This window comes from Buceros rhinoceros, unplaced genomic scaffold (assembly GCF_000710305.1).
Source record: "Buceros rhinoceros silvestris isolate BGI_N320 unplaced genomic scaffold, ASM71030v1 scaffold8617, whole genome shotgun sequence".
Classification (NCBI taxonomy): Eukaryota; Metazoa; Chordata; class Aves; order Bucerotiformes; family Bucerotidae; genus Buceros; species Buceros rhinoceros.
The window spans coordinates 18,313-44,442 of NW_010423906.1; the positions used below are offsets into that span (position 1 = coordinate 18,313).

The following is a 26,130-nucleotide window of genomic DNA, read 5'->3' on the forward strand; positions in this document are numbered from 1 at the left end:
TATCTCAATTATAAGAATTCTCTTAAAATGTCATTTACCATCATTGACACACACCCAATTTACCACCATGGTATTTCGATCCAAATGTGAAGTTACTTCTGTGACTGAGAACCTCTCTCTTGCTGATACAACTCTGTGGAAACTCGTTGTGATTCTTGGCACTTGACCTCTGCCGTCAAGGTCCGTTTAGGCACTTATTCTAATATAGAAGATGCAAAATGGCGTTTTATTGCGCAGTACGGAAGGTTATAAAGTCCCTAGAGAAGCCTCGCCCTTCGTGGGCGGTTCCTACCTTCCGGTCACAGCCCGTGATCTTCCGAGCGCCTATACTGCCACCCAGTGTACCACAACAGTGTACCGCAACACAACTCTACTCATTTTACTCTCTTTTTTTACATGTCTTCTTAAAACACATGCTTTCTGACTGTACTGTAGAAGCTAATACATTGACTGAGCGACTGAAATGCAGGAAGCAGATTATTGTTTTTGCAAGTTGGAGACTAAAATGTATAAGTTTTTCAAAATGGAAAACTGAGTTTGGGAACAGGAGGGAAGAAATTGTATTTGCTCCTCTTGATACAACCTATTTTCTTGACTGTTGTGAGGATAGTGAAGTTGTATCTTGTAACAGAGAGAAGAAAGGTGTGACTGTGCATACATGAACTAAAGAAAAGTCAATCTTACCACTTTTTCAAATCCTTAACTGTCACTATTCAGCAAAACAAAGGAACATAGTGGTCTCACATCCACTTCTAGAAATGTGTGTCTTGCCCAAGTTAAGGCTTGTAAGAGCAATGCTGGGTCAGAATTGTTTAATGGCTGTAGGCAAAAGGGATCATTCCTGAGGATAACATCCAAATTATTCCAAATCTGCAGAATATTGAGTTATTTCGTGGTGCGGAACTTTTAAATTCACTGCTTAAAAAGACCTAATTGCTAAAATTATATTCGGTAGTTTCAGCTTTCCTCTGTTATCAGGCAGGGACAATGTTTCAGTAGTCATCAAACAGTGATGTCAGCGTTTCACTGCAGTCATCTTTATGAAAAGACAGCACCAGAAAAACAAAACTTGGGCTTCTGTACATTATATGCAAAGTAGAAGCTCACTTTGCCTCAGAAAAATTATATCAAGATAGTTTATTAAAAATTCCTGAACTAATCTGTTTCACTACATTCCCACTGATGTTACTAAATGAACTTTATCTAGCTTAACTAAGTGTGAATACCACGTAAGTGAAATGATAACTCCTATCATCTAGTGTGATTAAATAGTTGCAATATTCATTTATTTTGAATTACTGTATTACCTAATCGCTATACACTCATACTCAATAAATGGATATACACAAATTATCGAAGACTTTAGAAGTCTCATAAAATCTGTAATGGTATGTACTGCACTCTATTAAAATGTATATGAATTTCGTTTAGTGCAGAGTGGTTTTTTTCTTATGTATATAAGCCAGCTAGTATCCCTTCTCCTTTTGATCAAATTATGTTTCTTCAACTTAGAAAAATCTTTGGTAGTGCTTTGTGTGAGTAGTGGGGAAATATTCTCTTTGTTCCCATTCCTAATAGTTTTTATATGATAATTACTCAGCTATGGACCATGCAGAAAGTAAGACTTTCTGAGGGCTACATTAACACAATTCGTCTAGTTCAAAAAATTGAAAGTGGTCATGGCAAAAAAGCTCAAATGCGCTGGTATACTGAAGCTAGAATTTTCACAATTCCTTCTTCTAAACTGGTGATACTTAGGTGTAATTGAATTCAGTGATCCGTGAGCTGTAAAAGGTATTTGATTAGTTAGGTATTCTGTATAATTATGATGCCCTTCCTAAGACACGTGGTGATAGCTTTTCAATTATCTAGCTGAATGTTCCACCTAGGTAGCTCACGAGACTTTACATTTAAAAATTTGTACAATTTAGCGTATTCCCATCCCATCCTCTTAGTGCATCTGCAACTATTAAAACCAGTCTCATCAATGGAATAATAAAATTGAATATGGTTATCATCTTTCCAGCAAGTTCTCATTTATTTAGTACCTGGAGATGGACTGATAAAAAGGAAAAATACTCCTTCATCCTAGGCTGCTCGGAGGAAAACGTAGTATTTCTAGGAGCTAATACATCCCTGAAGAGCCCCATGAACCAGGCTGCTAACAGGGTGAGTCTTCCTGTAGAGGACACTGCCAGAAGCCATCCTTTTTAAAAACAGCTGCTGTGATCTCTGTAAGTCCAGAGAAAAACAACAGAAAGTTACACTGTAAGTTCTGGGGGGTGTCCAAAATCTTTTAAGACTTCAAGGATCTTCACCCCCCAAAACCCAGTTTTCAGTTGAAAACTCATAAACCACCCTTAAGAACTCTTACCTTCCCAGGAAGACCAATTTTATGCATTCTCTGGCATAACCCTTCGTATTTTGGCAAGTCTATTGCAGGCTCCGCTTGACTTGCAGTAAGGAACCTGGAACTGAAGCAGTCACGTAGCACTGTCTGAAAAGCCTAACAAGATCCCTAAAATAAAACCTGAAATAATTAAGTATAAAAACTAGTAATTAATATTATAATAAAATTGGGTTTTGTTTCTTATATAAAATGAAATTGATATAATGTTGTTACCTCATTATTGATTTCTGTTGTGCTTTACAGAGTTTTTTCTGTTGTCAACAGTGTTTTAGGCAGAAGATACATTACCATAAAAGGTGAAAACTTGGGTGAAACCTGGAAATTTTAAAATGAGATTGCTGATATGGATCTTTGGAATACGTGAAACACATACTAACAAATTTTCAGCAGTAAATAATTTACAAATATGGTTCTTAATCCTTGTTCTTACATTGCATCTACTGGAGCAATAACGTTTGAGGTTGTCTGCAGATTCATTGTGTTTTCTGAGGCTTTTGCAGACTCACGTGTTTCCACTGATACTCGAGTTGGTTCAAGGGCTCTGAAGTCACCACAGTATCAGAGTTAAGATTTATTGCCCTACCTGTAGGTGCAGCCTGAGAGTATGGGAGATTGCTACCCAATCCAAAAATGTGAGGAATGGATTCTGTCTTTTGTTCAGAGTAACAAGTTTACTTGCTAGTGCAACTAACTGATACTACCACAAATGAAGGATATCTTCATTTTATATTCTATTTCAAGTAAATGAATGTGGAATACTTGTTTGGGAATGGTAGTGTAGTGATTGCAGGGTAATTCCATTTTTATGTGATTTTATATTAGGAACATTATCTGAATGTCAGTAGTTAAAGAGTTTTCTGTGACGGACATTGCTATCTTGACCAACACAGGGTATAGGAGTCTAAGCTCTTGTAACTTATGATCTCTTCAATTTCAAGGACAAATAGTAAGAAGATAAGTAATAGAAATATGCCTGTCTTGATTTTTTACTGTTCCATATGAGATCTGTGTTTAATTGTTCCATTTTTAGACATTTAAGATTTCTAAAATGTGTCTATATTAAGTAAGGGTCTTAGTTATCAAGTTTACTGTCTGCAGCTCTTACACGTGTGCAGAATTTTTTGTTTCTCAAAGAAATAATAATATCATTTCCATGCTCAGTGTTCTTTTATTGCAGATGTGAGTCACTTGAATCTACTATGACCATATATTTTTTTTAAAGTACTTTTCGTAGTGAGATTTTTATGAACTCTATTAATTGTATACTGGGGATATAAGTAGAAGTAGGAAGTTCAGGAATTCCTTTATTCAGGGAATTCATGGGTTCTCAAAAGGAATTTTAAACACTTCTTGTAAACCAAAACGTTTTTAATTGCCCTGTATAATTCTTATAAAACTTTCTGATACTCTCTCAAGTGTAGGTAATGTGTGTCCATAATTTTTTAACACTACCCTGTCCTCTTTGTTATGAAGGCTGAGAAACATTTTCATACTTTTAAGTCTGCATTTTTGCTCTTGACTACTGTCCTGTTTGTCCTTGTGCTCATGCTGGCTGTTTACTCACATGACTCTTCTTCGTCCCTAGATTCTATTCCTATGGTATTTTTAAAGACAGCAGGCAGAGCCTCCTCTTTCATTTTGCTAGGCTAACCCTGAGCTTGCAAAACAAATTTTTCATTCTAATGGTGACCCTATTAACCATCCTTTACACCCATTCTATTCTGGGCTGATTTTTCCTGAACCCAGCTGAGGAAAATTGAGTAGCGTGTTTCTGATTAGGCCTTTCAAATCAGAGTATTTCCATGGAAATGCATCATCTTGTATGCTCTGGACTGTATTTGTCTTTTTTTATTATTGTTGAATCACAGTGGCTCTGAGTCATCCTGTGATCAACCAGTCAGTACTTTCAAGTCCTTTTGCTTTTCTGTTGCTTTCCAAAGTGGTCTGTTTCACCAGCTTATAACAGAAATTCTCATTTTAAATCTGTAAAATATATGATTTTGAATTCTGTTATAGGTGGCATTCCCCTTTGTTTCAAGGTCATCACATAAAAATTGTAAGTCTGTAAACTGATTTTTGTAGAAACTTTGAATATGTTAATTCCAGCCTCTCTTCCCCTTTCAAAGTAAATCATCATATTCTGAATTTTAGCTTCTTCCTTATTCACCTGACAGTATTTCTTACTAATTCTTAGTGTCTCAACTAACTCAGCTAACAGTTTTCTATGTAGCATGGAATATTTTATTGAAGACCAAAGAAATTAGATGGATTGTATTGCCTTGTCTAGAAAAACAGTTATCAACAAGAACTACTATATGATTCACGTTATTTATCTTTGGTAAACCTACCCTGGCTCCCTTTGTGTTATCTTCTTTTTTGACTTTTTTTTTTCTTTCTCTTTTCCCCTCATGATATCAGATTAACAGACCAGTTGTTGCTTGTAGAATTCCATATATTTTCCTTTTCTTAGAAAAAAAGGTATCACATTTTCTGGCTGTATTTTAAAGGATGCATTAATATTGAAGCTCTAAATGCTGGCCTATGATTTGGAGGAATAATGCATGAATGCATAAGCAACTTCAGTGTGTCACACTGGAACACAGAAACAGTGGCATAGCGGTCTGTATAAAGTGCCTGAAGGACACCATATTTTCATGCAATTTACCAGTCCGCTTTTTCAAACTCATTAAAAGTGGCCTGTCTTTGGACATAGAAGCAGATCAATATGGCAGCAGCAGCTGTGAGTGATGTTGTGAACTGTGCAATAAAGTTGTTTCCATGCATAAGTCTATACCGTTATCTACATGCCAAACTTGGTTCACTCATTCACCCTAGTTTTACATTGCTATGCAGAGCAGTCATATTATTACTTTATGACCAACTTGGTAGATTCCTAAACAAACAAAAAAATTGTCCTTTGATTTCATGTGTCAGTTCTTTCAAAGGTTTGTATGACAATATTCAGCTCTTACTGAATTTTGCTTTGACATTTTTGGTAATTTTTATGTTCTTGTTCTCGGTATTGAGCTTAACATTGTCTCCGTGTAACCATCAACACTTCCATCGAGGTTAAATAAAAAATGTATTAGCTGATTCTTTCTATATGGCAGCTCTGCTTCTTTCCTTGTCCTTTTTTAAATGTAGATCTGAAGAATTTAATTGCTGTATGCAAAATGTTTTTGGCAATTATCACTGTAGCCATCCATTTCTCGAAACTTAAAATACTATTTTGTTTCACTGATGAGTGGGTTTTTTCTCCTTTTCATATGCTTTCTGATCATACTCATTGTCTTTTTTGACCTGCTTCTCCATTCTTGATCTTGTAAGCCCTGTTAACTTTTAGCAATGAATTTCCTGAGTTTGCCAAATTTTCAAATTTGAAATATAGAATTCTAATGTGGAGAATACTTTTGGGTTTTACTTCTGGTAGAAAAGGTTTACTGACGATCAGGTTTCCCTAGATTATTTTATATTACTAGCTTTTCTAAAAGTTCCCTGGTAACATTTCTACAGCGTGATTCTAGAAAACCTTTATTATTAATGAGTGAGAACTTCCAACACACATTAAGATGGTTTTGTAGCATTTCATACAATTCCTTGTTGATGCCACATTTTCAGTGTGCATTAAACCAGCATTTATGCCTGGCTACAACAAAGATACCTTGGACTCTGTACTTAGGTTTCCAGGTATTGAGATGGATGTGGACTGCAGCATTACTACATAATGACTTTATTACATAATAATCCTGACATGCCTAGCAATTTCATCTCAATAGCCAGGTGACTTTATGTTGTCATTTTGGTGGTACCTCTTTTTTCTTTCTGGAAATCTATATAAATTTTGTTTTTCACTTGCTAGTCATCCCTGAACCTTTCCAGATTTGTGTGTCAACAGCAGTCTAAAAAGGGTAGTTAAACTGAAAAATCAGAAGGATAGTTATGTAGATAAGATAACATGACTAGGAATCTCCTACTTTCCTTGTTTGGTATCCTTCCATTTAAAAAAAAAGAAAAAAAAATCAATCCTATCTCTTCCAGGACCTATCAAATTTCTTGTCATTGAGTGCGTGTGACTATGTGAGATAATGGGGAAGCAATGCCGAAAATGAGAGCAGGTTTTTTAAAAGAATCATGAAAGTAGAAGGGCCAACATATCACAAAGACACCTAAGGCAAGAGGCTGTCTTTCCTAAACACCTAAAAACTCCTTTTAAATGCTAGCATTGATTATAAGGAATGGACTGCTGACCAGAATAAAATTGCCTGGGGTAAAACTTCACTTAAAATATTCCATTTTTCCCATAAAACATTTTTAATAAGGGTCGCACATGTATGAGCTGCAAAAATGTCAACTGTCTGTAGCTCTCAATATCGTAAGGACCATTTCCTCTTTAGAATGAGATTTTCCATTCAAATTTAAAACTTTTGGGATCCATTTAGATTTATTTGTGCTGTTCCTGTTCCTCAGATATTTTGAAAAATTCTGCATACTAAAAATATAGCTCTGATATGTAAACAAAAAATGAAACTTCAAAAGTACTTACAAACCTGTATTTTCCAAATTATGATGCAGAGCATTTAAAACAACCTTTCACTGGCTTTTTGGAAAGTTTCCCAGGTTTTGAGAAGACTTAGAAGCCAGGAGTCCTAGGACCCCTCCTGGATAATCCTCAGAGCTGCTTTAGAGCTGATAAGCCCTCTTTTCCTGGCTGCAGGTCATACAGCAGATTTTCAAATATCTGGGCAGATGACATGGAAGATAACTGGGAGGTTTTGAAATTTGCATCCTTTCTATCATATTTATGCACAAATAGGTGGGTGTTTGTGAGGAGCTTTCATTTTAAAACATTGGCATTTTCCAGCAGAAAAGTATTCCGTAGAAAAATCTACAGCATGTTCAGGATTTCCTTTTTCTAATCAATGCCAGTGCAATCCAGTTAATAGGACTAAAAGTGAAATGGAGTCATGAAGGGATTATTGACATTCTGTTTTGAAAACGCTCACAGAATGTCTAAATCCTGACAAGCAAAATTGCTGATGCAGACTCCAGGCTTTAGTAGGGAAAATATGAGATGCTGGTGCTGACCCGTGTCATTGTGAAGCTGCAGCTTCTACACAGGATACTTGGTGGTGATCCTGTCTCTAGTGCTCTCTCCCCTCTTAGAGGTGGAGCAGCTTCCTGAAATGCTACCAGTAGCATGCTCATAAGTGTCAGAGCTGATGTGATGATACAATGTCCAAATAAAATTTATAAAATGAGATGATTTATGTGGATTTTGAAACATATGGAGCCCAGTCATTTACTCAAAATTTGATGTTACTGTTGTTGGTTTTAGTATTTATCTACTCCCTTATTGTGTTTCATCACCAGACTCTGGAGCATCTTACAGAATGAAAGAAATATCATTATTTTTGTTTCACTGAGGGGGAAACTGAGGCAAGAGTGGGGAACTGACATTCACTACCATATCTAAGATAAGCAGAATCCAACGCTAAGCCTCCAGTCAGGCTCCATCCATCTTCCACTACAATAATAGGGATTGCCTGAGTGCTCCAATCATCCCCCTCCTGTGAATAATGAATAATTCTATTGCAAAAAAGATTCTCACATCTTAGATGTAAAAATTGCTCACAAATATTTATTCATATTTTTACACAGCATTCTGAATGTGTGGGCACTCTCAATGTGTGCATTTTTCATTAATAACCTAGCACAGGAGCTTGTTGGCAGACATATGTCATGGTTTAGACCCAGCTGGCAACCAAGCACCACGCAGCCACTCTCTCACTCCAGTAGGAGAAAATACTACAAGTGGCTTAAGGGTCGAGAGAATGGACAGGAAGGGCTCACTGACCAATTACAGTGACAGGAAAAAAACCAGACTCAGCTTGGGGAAACAAAATCAATTTAATTTAAACAATGGAATCACTACCAAATCACCCATCCAGTCAGAATAGGGCAGTGAGAAAAAAACCTCAGCATGACCTTAAATACACCTTTCCTCTCTTCCCTCCCTTCCTCCCAGGCCCAGCTTTGCTATCTCCTCCCTGCAGTGTGCCGTGGGGCGGGGCAGACGATGGGGATTGCAGTTTGTCCCAGTTCACTCCATGTTGCTTCTGCTGCATTTTCTTCTTCAGGGGAAACACTCCTCATAGTCCTCTCCTGTGGCAACACAGCATCCCTCCATGACCTCCTCCAGCTAGAGTCGGGGTCTTCCACCGACAGCAGTTCTCACAGCAGTGAACCACCTCAGTATGGGTCTCTCTCAGAGTCACAGCCTCTTTCAGGATCTGTCCCTTGCTCCAGCATCGGCCTCTCCATGGGCTGCAAACAGACCTCTCCACTGGTGATCTCTGAGGGCCGCAAGGGCTCAGCCTGCCATCTCACCATGGGCTGAAGGACATGGGTGCTCCGGAGTGCCTCACTGACCCCTTCCTCACTAACCTGGGTGACCGCCTGTTTGTCCCTCTCTCCCTGTCCTATACCCCTCCAAAACAAAAGAGAGCTCCCAAAACAATGGCTCTTGCCAAACAGGTTTCCCCTCTTAAATATGCTTATTCACAGAGGCGCTGCATGGCCCAGCCTTGGACAGAGGTGGACCCAAATTGGACCAGAGGGAGCTTTCAGTGAAGCCTCTTACAGGGGCTGCACCAGCAGCCCTTCCCCTACTGCCAAAACTCCGCCAGGCACAAGCCAGCAGCCTCATTCCACCTGCTCCCCAAACCCTGCCAGACACAAACCCAAAACCTGTTGCTGTAGCAGACAGTTTGATGTTTAATTTTGAGGAATTTCTATGTAAAGTAAATATTTGATGTACAGTGAGTAGTTTGACTTTGCGTGCACGTTTATCCAGTACAGGAACAGCCTTGTCCCTTTGCCCTTCACCCTACCAGACTCAAAAGGAGCTGTCTGAGATGACGGGTATACATAGGGCAGTGTTCTCAATTAAATTATATCCTAGGATGTAGGATGTACGTGTTGCTTAGCAGAGATTATTAAATAGTTAGTGTTATGAGTATTTATATTCTTGGTACATTTTGAGGAGACAAATAGGGAAAAACACTCTCCTGAAGTCTAATAAGGAAATAGTTTTCTGTAAATGTGTCTTTTTGACATGTAAGTCATTTGATGTTGCTGCCTGTGTGAGATTTGCTCAGTCAGCACAAGAATTGTGGCCAGTCCACACTAAATCCATTTGTAGGCTGTGTACAGCTTTTCTTTACTGCACCTGACTTTGCGCCTGTGAGGCAGAGCCGTAGTGTGTGGGTAAGACTTGGGGCGCTGTGACTGGGTTCCTTTCTTTTAGGCTGTATAGTGATGGGTCTCTGTGTGGGCAGAGACAGGGCGGTAGTGAGGAGACGAGGAGCGGACAACACCTTGGCCTTTCTCTAGCTGTGCAACCTGACATCAGACCTGCATGCCAGATCTCTAGGCTTCAGGTGTGTGCAGCCTCTTTTCTGCACCTCCCCAGTCTCACAGCCAAGCTCCCTCCTTGCTATTACTTTTCCGTGTTGCTATCAGTAAGTCCTAATGGAGCAGATATTAGAGAACCACAATGAATTAGACAATTTCCCCTCTTAGCAAAAGTGCTATAAACCTGTTGTTTTCTCTGGCTTGTGTAGGACTGCTTTTGTCAAGTCATAGCACATGGTTGCTTATCCCAGTGCCTTTAGCTGTTGGTTTCATTATCATAAGCTTATTCAGATGCTTCTAGCTTTCTCTTTTTGTGTTTGATAAGTAATTAGTGTAATTTAATGTCATTGTTACTTTTTCTAGCACAGAATAATAATAAAAATCCAGTATAAATATAAAGTTAATCACACTGAAACTTCCCTTCCACTTCTGTACGTCTCTAGATAAGCACTCAACAGTAATCTGAGGTTTGACAAATTGCATTCCTAAAAATTCCAGTACACACTTATTGATAACAATTTTATGGCCAAAATAATATCATCAGAGGTTCAGCATATACAGATGCTCTTGGATATCATAGAGTAAAATATGTCTTTTTCAGGAGCATGAGATAAAGCCAATTATGACAGCTTTAGTGAATTAGGCAGTTGAAACAATGTAAGGAAAAGTGCTTGCTGATTAGCTTAGTTAATTCTAATTAAAACCTCCATACTAATTTTTAAATCTAATGTAGAAATGTCTTGCTGCTGTTTACTCTGTTTTTCCTGAGTGTGCTTAATAAGTGGCATCACCTAGATTGAATACCTATTTTAAAAAGAAATTTTTCTGGTTTTATTTTGAAAATTGCAAAACCTTTCCGAAATATTCATGGTAGTAATGAGAAAATTGTACAGAAGCCTTTATATCTGTTTGTTTAAGGATCCCAGTGAGATCACAGAGTATTCATGCTTTTCTCCCATGTTTATCATGAGGTCACTAGAAGTTTCTCATGTTCATTTTAGTTCGCTAATCCCTGTTGCACCTTTTACCTCTCACGTGTCTATTTCTCCCAGCACACAGATATGTATTAACGTCATGTTTGTTTACATGATTGTGAAGATTATTGTTTTACTTCTCAAGGAGGTAGCGCACATGTGCTGTGAGTAAACTGTGTGATAATCTATGTAAATTATGTGCGCAGAAGCTATACTTTGCCCTTGGGGGAAATGCAAATTAGAACATTTTGTAGTTTGTTTGTTTTTAAATACATACACTTTTCACTTCAAGGCTCAGGACAGACTCCCTGTTTATTTTCCCATTGCTCATCTTTTGTTTTTTCTTGTAAATATCTTACTCTTTAATGATTAGGTGGCTATTTTGGCAGGGAAAAAATGCTTGATGAGTGAAGTCCTAAGAACATAACGTTTGGTGTATTTTATAGCTCTGTTGTAAGGGAATTATCTGCCTGTAAAAGGGTGTATAACACACTCACAACCCAAAGCCATTGTAGTGATCTGACAGTCTTCATTCATTTTCTCCTGGTGCCCTCTTGGTTTCTTCTTTTATGTTAGTGCTTGTAATATTTTTGAATCTTGCATTACTAAAACACAGAGTTAACTGGTTTTCCTTATGTGAAGCAAGAAAAACATGTTCATAAAATGTGTTGTTTACTGCGCTTGCAGTTCTCTGCTGATGTAATTTTTTGTATTAATAAAATTATTTTTGTACTCCTTAAGTACCCTTTCGGTGAAATGTTTTAATGTAAGTTGTCTGATTCTGTTTTAAGTGAAGGAGAAAACCTGGTAGATGTTGTCTCTTTAAATCAGATCTGCAGTGTTGATGGACCCTCTAGCAGGCACGGTAAGAACCATTCTCACCTCTGCAGCAGGGAGCTTGACCATATAGACTCTCACATTCAATCAAAACGTTTTCCCTTTTAATATGCACTGTACCAATCCTATTCCCATGGTTACAGCTCGTGCTTCTTTGGTCGCTTCCAGTCTGTTGGAAAAGGAAGGCAGCATACATTTCTTGTACAGGAGTTTAAAACATCATGAAAGCAACCCTGTTGTGATTTGCATTTTAAATGTTTCTTTTTTTTTCTCATTGTACAGACTGCTGTAGCGGTAGCTTCAGTTCATCTGCCACAGTCTGTCTTCTCTCAGTCTTCAGCCTGGCAATCTGTTGATAACTCCACTTGCAAGCTACAGTTTATTGTCTTTCGGAATGGAAAACTCTTTCCTAGCACAGGAAACTCATCAAATCTTGCAGATGATGGGAAACGTAGGATGGTTGCCACACCAGCTGTTTTTGCTCAAATAGGTGAGGAGTTGTTATGCATTATTTTCTTTAATCTAAATGCTATGGTGTACTTGATTGTGTAGAGAATAGAGGAGTAGAGTATACAGTGTGCTGAGAGGCTGGAAACAGCCCCTTTCTTTAGTACAAATGTTTGCGATTGTTCCTCTCTGCATGATTTTATTGAAATTATCCTACAAATAAAGAAATGCACTTGCTGTATGACTAGAATGCAAATTTTGGACTGCCGTTTGTTACTAGTGTTGTTACAGATGCATGTTTCTTAAAGCACGGTGCTATAGGAAAGAACCTTGTTTTACTCTTTACAGTGAAAATTGCAATGTTATCATACTAGACACTGACAGAAACAAGGCTTTTGGAGTGGGAGTAGTGCCCTGTTGCATGTATCAATACTCACCAGTATACTTTCTGATACGATGGACGTAAAACAGGTGTTGTTTAAAGGCTTTTGTCTAAATGTGATCTATTATATGTGTTTATGAGTCATTATTTTGATTAATTATTTACCCAGACAATCTTACTAATTTTAATTGATACAGACTAGTGCTCTCATTTTTATTAACATTTTTCAAATGTTTAAATATGACTTGCAAAGTGCAGAATTGTCTGAGCTATTAATTATACAGAAAACTGTGCCGGCAGTTACATGGGCAAGAGTGTAATGCTGGTCGTAACTGAAGAATCTGAAACAAAAAAATAATCTGCTTTGTGAAGGATAATTAGATCATTTGGAGACATTATGGGACTGAAATGTTCAGATTTTTTTATGCTATTGCAAACTTTTTGAATGTGAGCACTATCTTAGATTTTTGACCATTAAGAGTATATGTCTGTTGCTTTTTTTCCCCCCGTAGTTTAGAGTATCTGATCTCTTTACACAGTATTCATCAATAAAGGGTTTTCCACTCCATTTCTCTGATTCAGTTTGTTGCTTTTGCAGATGGGTGCAGTTTTGGAAACCTCACCAGCCCTCTTACTATAGGGTTGAGGCACTTTGCACGGGGTATAGACCCCATTGCAGCCTTCTGGGATTTTGACCTTCTAGATGGACATGGAGGCTGGTGGGGAGAAGGGTGCCACATAATTAGTTCTGCAGGCAATATTACCACCATTCAAAGTACACACTTCAGTAACTTTGCAGTGCTAATGGTAAGTATATGACTTAGCAAATCTATGTGTATTTCTCTCTGTCTTTTGCCATACATGTGTGTTCTTTTTACGTGCATCTGTGTATCATTCTTACTTGTCAGTAACTGACCTTCTATTTTCTGTCTTGTTTAGTATAAGACAGTCTTAAAGGAAGTAAGTTGTTTAACTGCTAGTAAGCAAATAAACCTGGTGGTCAGTTTTAATATCCAGAGACAGGCCTAATCAGAAATGACATTAAATTCAGTCTTACAGATGGAAGTTCCATCAAGGGACGATTAGTATGTAATGGTTATAAATTATAGGACAGGGTTTAAAAATGTATACTCCTGTGTGCTTTTACATCAGCACATCTCGGAGGCTGGTCTGCTTTTGTTCCTGCCCTGCACTGTGTTGATCATACTAATTAGTTGCAGGCATACCGCAATGTTGAATCATTTAATAAATGGAGAGGAACATCTTCTGCTCTTTTAAGTAAGGACAGTGCTGTCCTTGTTGGTTCTGTAGGAGTTTTAGTTTGTATACCAAGGCTAATAGCCTTCTTATGAAATTGCTGTTCATGAAGAAAAATATTTCTGTGCAGTGCTAACACATCAGTCTGCTTTGGTCTGTCTCAGTCACACTTAACAGTTTCTGTTGCAGTTATTTAACTATCCTGCTTAATAGAAAGTTACCTTCATGAAAGCAAAAATATTATGCATGCAGTAATGACCTGTTATTATTCAGGGAATAAAGGAAAGCAAACAAAAAGGGAGAGGTTTCTAACATATGTAGGTGAGATAATATTTGCACCAATGAAAATATTTATTATAAACCAGTTATAAAAAGATTAGCCAGTTGTATACTATTAATGACAGATTGATCCTGAATGCTGATGCATGATCGCACTGCTGCTTGCGTACATTACGGAAACGTTTATAGTTGAGTAAATAATGTATTGTGTGTATGTGTAAGGGACAGCAAACATAGGCGACAGGAATTGCAAGGACGTGTGCAGAGAATACCAATCTGCTGCTGTCAGATGGAGCCCAGATGGCAGCCAATCATAGCACAAGGCTGTAGCACCCACGAGTTAAATGCAGATATTATCGTCCGCTTCCTAAGAACTGTTTCCCCTCAGAGTTACTTGAACATTTTTTTACCCATTCCAGAATGGTTCAGGTTTTAAGAGCTGTTCCTAAGATTTGACGACATCAAACATACCTCATTTTCTACAGCTTCTATGAGTTCCCTTTTTTCACCCAGCTACTTGTCTCCCTGGATCTAACACATAATTTTGCTTTGAGGATGTTTTTTCTAGATTCGTTAAGGAAAGCACCTGTTGACTTTGCAGGTGCCACACCCAAAATGGCTTCCGCCCCCTTCCCCTGCTTGGGTTCAGCCTCTCCTTCTTAAACTTTGAGTGGTTACAAAATGTTAACTAGTTGCTTGCAAACGACTAACTTCATGGTTTCATTTTGTTTGCAAAAATGTTACATTGACACAGGGGCTACCGTTAAATTGTTGGTTTGTAAAGCTGAATGCAGATTTATCTCTGATAAGAAGTAGCAGATTGGTTTTTCTGCAACTGTAAAGACAACTGAGGCACCTTTTACTGCAGCTTTTGCATCTGGTATGTCATGTGTCGTGTGTTTGTTTTGTTATGGTATTCAACTTTGCTTTTTTTCGTGCGTGCATCTTCCTTTTCTATCTGTGCAAGACGAGAAAACAGAATCTTAGACTCATCCTTGCTTTGCAGTTGATATGGTAGCAAACAATGTGATACGTTCCTTGGCTCTTGTTTTGCAGTCACTTTTAAGAAAAAAGACACCTGGCCTTATACTCATTTTAATATGTAGATACATACATGCACGCACAAACATGTCCTCCGAAAGCTGTCTTTCTAAACAGCTATTGAAAAACTTTCGTAGCTTCGCTATGTGCAACCATTTTCATTCAAGTGTTATTTCTTAAATCAGTGGTTTGTGGCATGAAGTCAGGGGTTGTTTTATTTGATAGAGACTATGCTTTTCTGGGCAGTTCTGTTCTCTTACCAGAAATGAAATATATTTCATTGTTCTGCTTAGCTGTTAATTTATAATGTGGACAATACAAAGTGCTTCTGTGTATCTTCTTAATTCACACCTCAGTGCATCATATATTTTAAAATACCAACAAACTGACAGGAAATTCACAATAGCTAGTGTATGGTATATAGCAAATGAAATCATGATACATGTTTATTAATCTATAATTCTCTAATCTATTAAACCATAGAAGTTCATAATTGATTACTATGTTTTGGGATAATAGCAGAAAACTGAGGTAGCATCTGCAAACTGAAGTTCAGCAGTAAAGCAATGGTGATGAAGGTTTACGTTATCATCACCATAATGTATATCCTGCCATGAAACAAAATGAAGTAGAAACCTCAGTTAATCCAAATGTCCATTTTATAGCTAGTATAGCACATATTCTGATTTGTCAGATTTTTAAATAGTAAGACTAAGTCCCCTGAACTGCTTTCGTAGAAATTGTTTCTGCCTATGTAACCATAAAAGGGTTAAAATAAAGGTTTCATAGAGTCCTTTTTTTAGAAGGGCAGCAATCAAGGATTTATCAGCTACGATTGATAATTAATAAGCATGAGCATACTTCAAGTGAGAGGATTCGTGTAGAGCCATTTGATTTCTCTCTGTGACAGTCATTCAAGTGATGTCAATGAGAGAGCAAGCGAGCACAGTTTAGAGGTTGTCTTGGTTGGTACAAGCTCCTTCCCTCACACTTCGACTCTGCTCTGCATCGGGCCAGTGGATGGAAGTGAAATAGTAGTGTCAGACATAATACAGCATTATCTTTTTCTGATCAGCTTTTGGATGGTATGTCCTAGAGATGAGAGTAAAATACTGTGAACTAAACTCCCAAGTTATATTCCTGCCTTTCCCTTCGTATATTGTGTATTTAGACCAGTCCCCTATTTGGTCTTTTCTTCTTGTACCTGTAGTAGGAAGAGAGGCAATCACACCCTAGTTTCTATTGGCGGTGGCCAAAGCCCTCTAGGGTCTTGAACTATGAGCTTCTGCAACATGATTTTCTGTTTTAGAGTAAAATTATGAACTTATATATTCTGAAGCTTTGGTATGTGTAATCATAAGTATTTGTTCTATGAATAACCATATATTTGTGCTCTTTTGTGAACTTAGCTGTATATCAATATCTTAATTTTTCAGGACATTGTTCGTGTATGCTATGACCAATCTAGTGCCCTGTAGCCATAGTATATCTGAGTAAAAACTCTTCAAGAGACAACAGAAATATCCAACAGCAACACTGAATTTCAAAATTTGCTAAATATGTTTTGGCATGCGTTGTCCTTTGTTCTTCCTTTCATTTTTCTTAGAACAGAATGGCAATTCAATAGTGATGGATATTGCTGTAATTGTGTACAGCGTTTCTTTTTCCCTCTTAGACTGCTTTGTCAATAGCAGTTTCCTCAAATCTGACAAATAAACGCTAGTAAAATTCTTAAATCTAAGTATGCTACTTCTCAGTTAACATAAAATGGGTTAATAAATATCCATAGCGGTTTTTTATTGTAATCCTGAAGATAGGTTAAACAAACCTAAAATCATAGACGTGTCCTTTCCTGTTTTGTCCCAATGTATCTCATTGTTCCAGACAACATAGGTGGGAGTTCTGTTAGTTTTTTTTTTTCTTTGTGAGTGTAAGGAGTCATTATTTGTAAAAGTAGCATACATTCAGGGGATGGCTATATGAGACAGGGCTGAGGAGACTGACCTGACAAAACCAGCAAATTTAAAACTATTCTGGAAGTCTCAGAAAACTGTGAATGAGAACTTGAGGAAAGGCAAGATTATAGGAACAGATAGTGCTAAGAGTTACAGGATTTTTCTCATGTTGTTTTACAAGCATTTCCTGAATCTTTTAAGTCTTTCCAAATTGGTAGGATCATGGTACCACAAAAGCTGCATTTTCAGTGTGACTGGAAAGAATTGCAGAATTTCTTAGACCTATTCATGTAGTTTAATTCTGAAAAATGTCTTCCAAACTTCCATGTTTCAGGTCATCTCCAAATTAAACAGCCTGTCTAAGCCTTTTGAGAAATTAATTCCTGAGACAGGAAAGTACTACAGAGATGCCGTTTAGAATAATTGCAATATCTAATATTTTCCCCATAGAGAACACAGGGTTTTCTCACAACAGGAAACGTGTTTCAGTACTTTAGAAAAATCAGACTGCTTATAAAGAGGTGTTTAAGAATGAACCTTTCTTTTTTGTGTGTGTTTAAACACCTACTTTTAGACCTACAGAATAGACCTTAGCAGAGTTTAAGCACCAAAGAATATGAAAGTGATCCAGAAAGTTTTCCTGCTATCTGCAAAATTAACATTTGGTGTAGTGGGAGCTGCAAAATTCCCTGGAATTGGATTACTCTGCACGTGCATAGATGCTTCCCAGCGGGAAGAGCTAGATTTCTAAGTTCTGCTGTCATTCAGAGGCCTGTCAAGGAGGCACATGCTCTTCACCTGAGTCCGTAGCTGGCAGGTACTGCTCACCTAACAGAGAATGCTTAGCCTGAATGGACACTACTGAGTCCAGCTTCCCAGAAAAGTTTTTTAAAGATTTTACTTAAAGCTTTGTTCAGAATATTCCTGAAGGTGCTTATCTTTTGCTTTAAGCCTTGGAATTAAGAGTACTTAAGAGTAAGATCTGGCTTTTATTCCTTTCTCTTTGGTTTACAACTTCTTTTTATTAAATTACACTTAATAACGTGTATTATTTGCTTTGTAAAATGCATAAACTGGATTGGTACTGGGGACAAAAATCCAGGGTTCTCTCCTTCAAAATGTGCTATGCCTCTGGCTCAAGCTCTTCCCTTATATTTGCTCTTGCTTTCTGTTGGCTTAATGGATCTTGTATTCTTCATGTGCAGCTTCAACCGGAGGTCAAAGGGTTACAGTAAAGGATCTGAGTAAAATGGGCTAACTCTTGGGAGATAAGAGATGTAAGTTAAAGATGTAGAATCTAGGTCTTGAGCCAACTTATTGTCTTGGTGGCTTCTACTGGGCCTCTTCCAATTCATCAATGTCTTTGTACTGAAGTGCCCCAAACTTAACACTAGTTGAAATTTGGTCTCACAAGTGGTGAATAGAAGGCAATAATCACTCCCCTCAGCCTGCTGATCACACTCTTGCTAATATGGACCAATATGTGGTTCACTTTGTCCCACAAGGGTTCGCCACTGCCTTTCTTTCAATTTATTATCCACCCTCTCATCCTTTTCTGCAACGTTTTTTTCCAGTGCTAGCCTGCGCTGCTGTGGGAGTTATGCTGTACCAGAGACAGAAAGCTTCTTATTTCTCTTCATTAAACTTCATGAGGTTCCTGTAAACCTCTTCCTCCAGCCTCCAGAACTGCCAAATAGCAGTTCTTTCCTCCAGCGCACCAACTGCTCCACTCAATGTACATTGCAATGTTTTTGGCTCTCCATAAGGACCCAGATCTGTGGTTAATTTCCATGTTCTGGTGCTCCTAAACATCCTAATATTTGGCACCCAATTTTTAAGCTTCTTTTTGTGTAAGTAGGAGAAATCGAGATGCAAATAGGAAACTAAATCTTACCATAACTGATTGTTCAGATGCATTTGTGTTTCTAAGTCTCTATGATGCTTGGATATCACTTCCTCAGGGAAAACAGTTGCAGGTGTTCTGCTTTAAACACAGAAATCCTGTTAGACTATACTTTCTAATGTCATAAAATGACAAACAACACATTTAAAATAACTGTTAAATTTGCCAATATAGGTAGGTGGATTACAAAAATTTACAATACGAATTCGATTGTTTTTAGCAGCTGTGATTGTGTCAAAGTACCAGATATTTAGTATTAGTTCACTATTATCTTCTCAGTTTTCTCAGCATCTGCTATTAGATGTCTCAGGGATGCCTTTCATGTTGAGTTTTAAGTGATCAGTATAGATGTGTCCATTTCAGTCAATTTCTGGAATGAATTCTCAAGCAAAAGTGAACCAATCCCACTTGCACTTTACATTTTGTAATGTGTATTCATTTCCCTGTAGATAATTTGTGCCATTTTTCAATATCATCATCATTTTAATCCCCTCTAGAAAATAAAATCAAACTCACCTTTTTAAAACGTAACATACAATTATGCTGCTTTGCATACTGCATTAAAAAAATGGCTCTGTTTTGTGCGTGCTGTCTTCCCCAGATGATTACTCTGGGGAGGTTGACAGATCAATAATGTTTAATTATCATCAAAAAGCAGACAAGATAAATTTATTATATATCTATAATGAAATCAGTTTCAAATGTAAGAAACTCTTAAAAAGGATAATCTACATTGGCAATAATGCATTATGATACTCAAAAGTTTTACCGTTTATTTACAGTATGTGATTAGAAAAGAGAATAATAATAAAAAGACTATTTTAAAATGGCATTAGCTTTAAGATGCTGAATGTTCTCGATTCTTCTCCAGACAAAATGGCCATATTCCTGTAGGACATATGGCATTTTCTTTTATACCGATGTTCAAACACTGTGATTGGTTGATTCTTGCACTTACGCTATTAAAAGCTATTACTTTAGTACACTGAATGATACTACCTCAAGCAAAATTGATTTCATTTTTTGCTTCATAAGCGTGTGGCTTCACTGCGTTTCCTTTCTCACAACTTCGTTAACTTTTCAGAGTGTTTTTTTCAGAATTATCCAATGTTATTATTTCTTTAAATAACTGTACTGTTACTACTATGTTAGTTACAGTAACAGTTTTCCTAATGCACAGAAATGAAGCAAGTGTGTACATAAAATTATGACAAAGCATACTATTAGTATACCAATGTATGATTATATCAGTAAGAGCTAGAACTAAATACTTCATCATTTTCTGCAGAGTATTCCTTTTTTTAATTGTCCAGTATTTACATCACTACTCTATTAATATGAGCCAAAATTGTACTGAACATTTCTGGCAAATAATAGTCTACTTCAAGAAATTCACTCTGCAAAAGAATTAATGGGGAGATGATGTAAATAAAAACATGGAGAAAAGATGATCAAAAAAGGATGTTTGAGTGGAGAGTCAGTGTCAGTTCTGAGCCAGTTGACTTTTAAAGAATTATTTGAAATTTATGAATTCAGTGTATCTTGAATGTATGTTAATTCACACTAAAAAAACCCACAAAACCAAGAGAAGGCCTCAAAAGCATAGTCTGTCACATAAAAAAGCTACCGCATCAAAAGCCGGCATTCTTTTCCTCTTCTATTCCACTTACGGTTCAGAGAAGAGTAGCAAGAGATGTAAGGAGACAGCCCAAGTGTACCTCTGTGACCAACGACTCCACCTCTGACTTTGAGTCCTGGTGAACTGGCAGCCCTGGGAGAGGACTGGTGTACAGGGCAAGTGGTGACTGAGCAGATTTAACACATGCAAGATGAGGATGTACCCGAAGAGAAATGGAATGTGATAACGTCTGTTTGCCGTTGTGTGCATGTGTTGTCTGTTGATTTTGAGGGTCTTTTTTGTCTTTTTTGTATATATTGTAAGCTGCTCAGTTTTAGAACTGACATTAATATGCATTTCGAGAAACATCTACAATCAATCTTAGGAACTTTAGTATGAAGAAAAATAATGACTACTAGGGCATCTTTTACTTGTAAGGACCTTTCTGGAAGGTAAAGGGAACAGTACCTTTCCCCCTGATTTAATAATTGCATATACTCATGAACGTTAGCTGCTTGTACGTGGACAAGTTCATATACATAAATAATGGTGCTGGAAATCATCACTCCGCATGCAAATGCGATTAGAAAAATGTATTAGCATTACAGTCCCAGCCTCCAAAGGGAAAATAACGTATCGAATCTTCTTCCAGGGGAACTTAAAACTGCCAAATAAGAAAAGATTCTTTTAAATGTATGCTAGTATTTTCAGGGTTGGAGTTTGTTGGATTGTCATATTCAGTACTTTTTCAGATTTTACCTTTTTCTGTCCTAGGATGTCTACTCACTTTTGTGTGCGCAGTTGGTGCCACTGTACAGGGACACTGGCATGTAGATAACACTTTGCACTCAGGTGACAGTTTGTGTGTCTAATTTGTAGCACCTAATTGCAGAAATATATTGCTACAAACAGACGCGGCTTAATGCATTACAGTGAACCTCTAATGTTAGGATTAATTCAGATAGTCTGAAGCCATACTGTTTTCTGTAGTGGGCTGCTTTTGCTTTCCATCGCTCCCTGGAGATTTAGCTCTCCTATTATTTCTTACTTGTGAGATCCAGTAATGTAGAATGGGAATTTTATATGGTTAATTCTACAAAGATATTAAAGGGGTTTTTAATTATGTTTTTCGTTAAGAATTGTGTCAGTAGGTACTAGCAGATCCAAAAGAAATGCATGGATCTTTACTCTGCTGTTGATATCAAGCTGCTTTTGAAGTGATAATGGTAGTAGAGTATTTGCAAATAAGTGTAGAGGTCACTGTGTCAGAGGAGGTGTATCAACTGGGACTTACATTTGAATATAGAAGCGAGTCAGTCAATATTTTGGGTGTGTTCTCATAGTTTTTGTTTCAGTGGTTCTTCTACAACCATGTCTATGCCATTTAGAGACCTTTATGGTAATTTGATATTTTGCACTTAATATCCTAGTAAAATACACACATAAAGTTCATGTTATCAGAAGGAACAGATGTTGCTAATGCTTGGAAAATGTAACATTCTCTGTATTTTTCAGACCTTTTTTTTTAATTAGGATATGTCTGCTTGTACAAAAGGGTTTATTTCTGTCTTGCAAAGTGTATGCAGATGAGGAAAAAGAAGTCTAATGTTATTGTAAAATCATGCACTGTATCTACATAAAAAGTTCATAATCTTATTTTCCTGCTCTTGAAAGGAAACATCTAGAAATGAACATCTAGAAATGACAGGACATATTGAAATGAAGTCTCAGAGTTTCACACATGCCTAACAATGTTAAATCATTTTACTTTCTCCATAGGATTTTAAGACGGTGCTGTCTTTCCCCCAGTACCCAGGGGAGTTTCTGCACCCTGTGGTATATGCATGTACTGCAGTTATGTTGTTGTGCCTGTTTGCTTCCATTATCACCTACATTGTCCATCATAGGTAAGAATTCAATTTTAAGCACTTGTGTTAAATGGTCAGCATTGTGCTGAGGTACTTCAAGTTTTCTAACCCTTACTGAAAGATGAATTAAAATTATCTGAATTACTGTCACATAGTGATATCCAATGTGATTTACACCAGAGTAATCAAAAAAAGGTTATGTCAACCTTTCTCAAACTATTCCCAAGCTGTATCTTTCCTGAGACACATGTCTAAATGGTCTACACACTGTTCCTAAGATTTCTGACTTTTCAATTCAATACAAAACCACAAGCACTATCAAATTACTTTCTGGCAAATTCCAGTGGAACAGCTGGGCAGCTACACTGGTGGAATTGCCTTCTAAGACAAAGTTTGGTTGAAAGATTGGTAATAGCATTGGATAAAAGAAACTTTGTCTGACTTCTAAATCTTCCTGGTTTTAGAAGACTTGTGTTTTCCTTTGTATAAAAGATTTATATAAATGCCATTTTAACTACATACTTCTGTTAAAGACCATTAGCAATTTAAAAGAGTAGGAATGTATTGTACTGTAGAAGCTGCTAAATATTAATTAAGTGAACTTAATGCAATGACTTATGATCTTCAGCTTCCATTTAATCCTTTAGAGATGTCTTGTTAAAGTTCTGCATATCTGAAGCTATGCAATAAGCCTTCTGCTTTCTTTCTACTTTAAATGCTTGACTTGATGGAAGAAACTTTAAGTCACTAGACCCTTGTCAGTAGACCATTTGCAATTTTTACCGTTGATTTTACCTTTTTGGCATTAATATCAATGCTGTGTAAATCAAACTCTGTTCTATAGGTAGATTGCTATGTAGGTGTTCAAGAATCAGCGAATTTAATTCTATCATATTAAGCATTTTTTCCAAATCATAAGTTTCATAATAGATATGTTGGGGTTTAATTTTTTAAATGTGATTTTTCAACAGCACTATCCGAATAAGCAGAAAAGGATGGCATATGCTTCTCAACTTCTGTTTCCATACTGCTCTTACGTTTGCTGTTTTTGCTGGTGGAATCAATCGCATTAAATATCCAATTATATGTCAAGCTGTAAGTATCAGCCTTAGTAGTTCTTACTAATAGAATGAAAACCTGAAACTGTATCTATTAACATAATATTGATAGTTCTCTTCATATATTGTTCCTGGATCTAAAGTTCTTCAGAATGATTCATCATTGTAAGCATGTCTTTTAAACGCCAACACTGGGACTGTTCAGCGTTTGGTTGTCTCTTGTGAGAAGCTGACCAATGCATTTACTTCGCTGCAGCTCAGATTTCCTTATTAAAAAAAAAAAAAAATAAATCCCTGAAAATCCTATTCCTTTGTTCTACACAATAATTGAAAACTAAGATTCCCAAATACTTCTTTCCTTTCTGATCTTTGGATTGAATGTGTGGAACTAAATTTACTGCCACACTATTGTAATAGGTATTGCATTTGCCTTAGGGTGGCCCTGGCATCACTGGGTGATCCCTCAGTACACACTTGAACAGCTTAATGTTTATAGTATGATTATGTCATTTAACTACATCTCAAGCTTAGGAGACAAAGCAGAACAGTACACATGCCATTAATGGACCCCCGTGTGCACTACGGTCCTGTTTCACATTTCTTGCTTCATCCTATTTGGGGATATAGTGTTGTGTGTAAGAGGCACAGAGAGGGCATGGCTTCAGCTGCTCTGAATATAGAGGTGAAGTCTGTACAGTTTGTAAAGCGAGTAATTTCAGTCATCTTCTGTAATGCCTGATGAGAGCTTGCTGCAATTTGTTTGTCTTAAATATTCCTTCCTCTCAGATTTTGTAGAAGTGCTCCAGATCTCATGAACATTGTTGGTATTTACCTGTAGTAGAGCACTTTATTAAGCCAACATTCTCGCAGGTATTTTGCCTGTCACTTATCTGGTTCTTATGATCGGGTCGAATGCGTGTAAACAGCAAGAGTTGCCAGCCAACAGCAGTCACTGCATAATTAGTGTTAGAGTTTTCACTAATTTTCAGTGAGATTATTTGGAAGCCTATACTTGTGCATGACCATCAATAAATAGCACATGTAGATCTGTAAGCACATGTAATGTTCCACGTGCAACATCTACCTATGTATATTACATGGTATTTATTTCAGTGACACAGTTGTCCAGTAGATTATTCTGAGATAAATATCTCACGGTATCTAGAGTATTGTGTAATAATTAATCTGTGAGTTCTAGCAAATTGAAATATCACTTACCATTGTCTTTATTCGCAGTTTTCAAGTGAGGGTAGCAGATTAGTTGGTAGGGCAGCCATGGCCATGTAATTACTTGATCACAAATGACCATCTGTTGTTGCGATCACTGGCTGGTTTATTTACATTGCAGATTGCATGGTAACAACGCAGCTTGAGCAGCAATAATGAAAAATCGATTGAGATTAATGAGTTATTAATAATCTGTTTGAGTAATACATATACCACAGGGGTATCTTCATAAATTGCATTATCAGTGACAGCTGTTTCTTGCTATGGTATAGCGCCAGATTTTGAGCTGCCAAGAAACATGCACTCTTCAAAAAGCTGAATGGAACCATTCACGTATGCCCTCTAATCAGTTTCATAAAGTTATTTATTTACCTGACACCATGCTATATCAACAGACAAGATCATCAGCAGTTAAAATGTAGGAAAGATACAGGACACACAAGACACACAGAGTCCTCTGGTTCCTGGTAGAAATTGTATGATGTAATTAAGTAAGGCTAACGGGTGCAACAGTCAAGCTAACGGGTGCAACAGTCCAGACAATCTAAGACAAGACTCCTCTGGCTGATAACAGAGGTTGAACAAATGTTCGCTCACAGCACATTGTACCCCACCACAGACCCTTTCTTGACTACTGACAGGAACATTTTTCAAAATTCTGCAAGTCCCAGTGCCTGTCTTCCCCTGTGATAACCCTGAGAGGATTACTCTGTGAATTAATATTCAGGGTGGCAAAACTAGAAGATAGGTAGGTCAGAGCTACTAATGGCTTCCCAAGAAGTGCATGTGTTTGAATATTTCCCATAGCTTGTGTAAGGGGTGGTGGCATGGACAGCACTTCTTTTCTCCTGTGTATAGCATGTAGCAATTCCTTAACTCATTCAGCCTAGTGAAACATATAGTTGTTTGGGCTTGTGTGTCCATCAAGTGTAAGTTTTGTCTCTTTCTCTTTTCTTCTTCTTCTTTTTTTTTTTTTCTCTTTTTTCTTTTTTTTCTTCTTTTTGTTTGTTTCAATTCTGGAAAAAATATGGTATTAAGGTTTAAAAATATTTGTGAAAATATTACTACTTCAAGCAGCACTAAAATACTAGTTATACTCCATATGTAACACCATCAGTATTTCTATAGCACAGGTATCTTTCCATCTGCTATAATTCAAAACACAGCTTCACCCTGCAGCAATGTGCTGCACTTTTTGTTTCCTGAGTGCATAGGGGATGATTCCAAGTGCAATCTTTTTCTGTCCTAATCACTGAAATGTGGTGTCAAAGCCAGTGAACCTCCACCTTTCTTATTGTAATTATCCCTAAAACTTTCACACAAATTTCACTGCAACATTCTTACTCAAGTTAAATAATAGACTGAGTTAATTTTTATCCTTCATAACTAACCAAAAAGGTTGGTTCCAAACTAACCTCATTTGGATCACCTTCCTTCTCTAAATGAAGTGTGCTAAGATAA

General features: G+C 37.2%; 1 protein-coding gene across 1 annotated transcript in view; it reads left to right on the top strand.

Annotated features, from left to right (window-relative positions):
* The first annotated feature begins 218 nt into the window (after positions 1 to 218).
* Positions 219 to 26,130, top strand: part of GPR123 (G protein-coupled receptor 123) — a 63,233-nt gene continuing 37,321 nt past the window's right edge. The window contains exons 1-6 of the mRNA XM_010140595.1: positions 219 to 354; positions 2,027 to 2,169; positions 11,917 to 12,124; positions 13,062 to 13,270; positions 22,296 to 22,423; positions 23,356 to 23,479. Coding sequence (XP_010138897.1) covers positions 219 to 354; positions 2,027 to 2,169; positions 11,917 to 12,124; positions 13,062 to 13,270; positions 22,296 to 22,423; positions 23,356 to 23,479 — 948 coding nt within the window. The remainder of the gene's footprint in view (positions 355 to 2,026; positions 2,170 to 11,916; positions 12,125 to 13,061; positions 13,271 to 22,295; positions 22,424 to 23,355; positions 23,480 to 26,130) is intronic.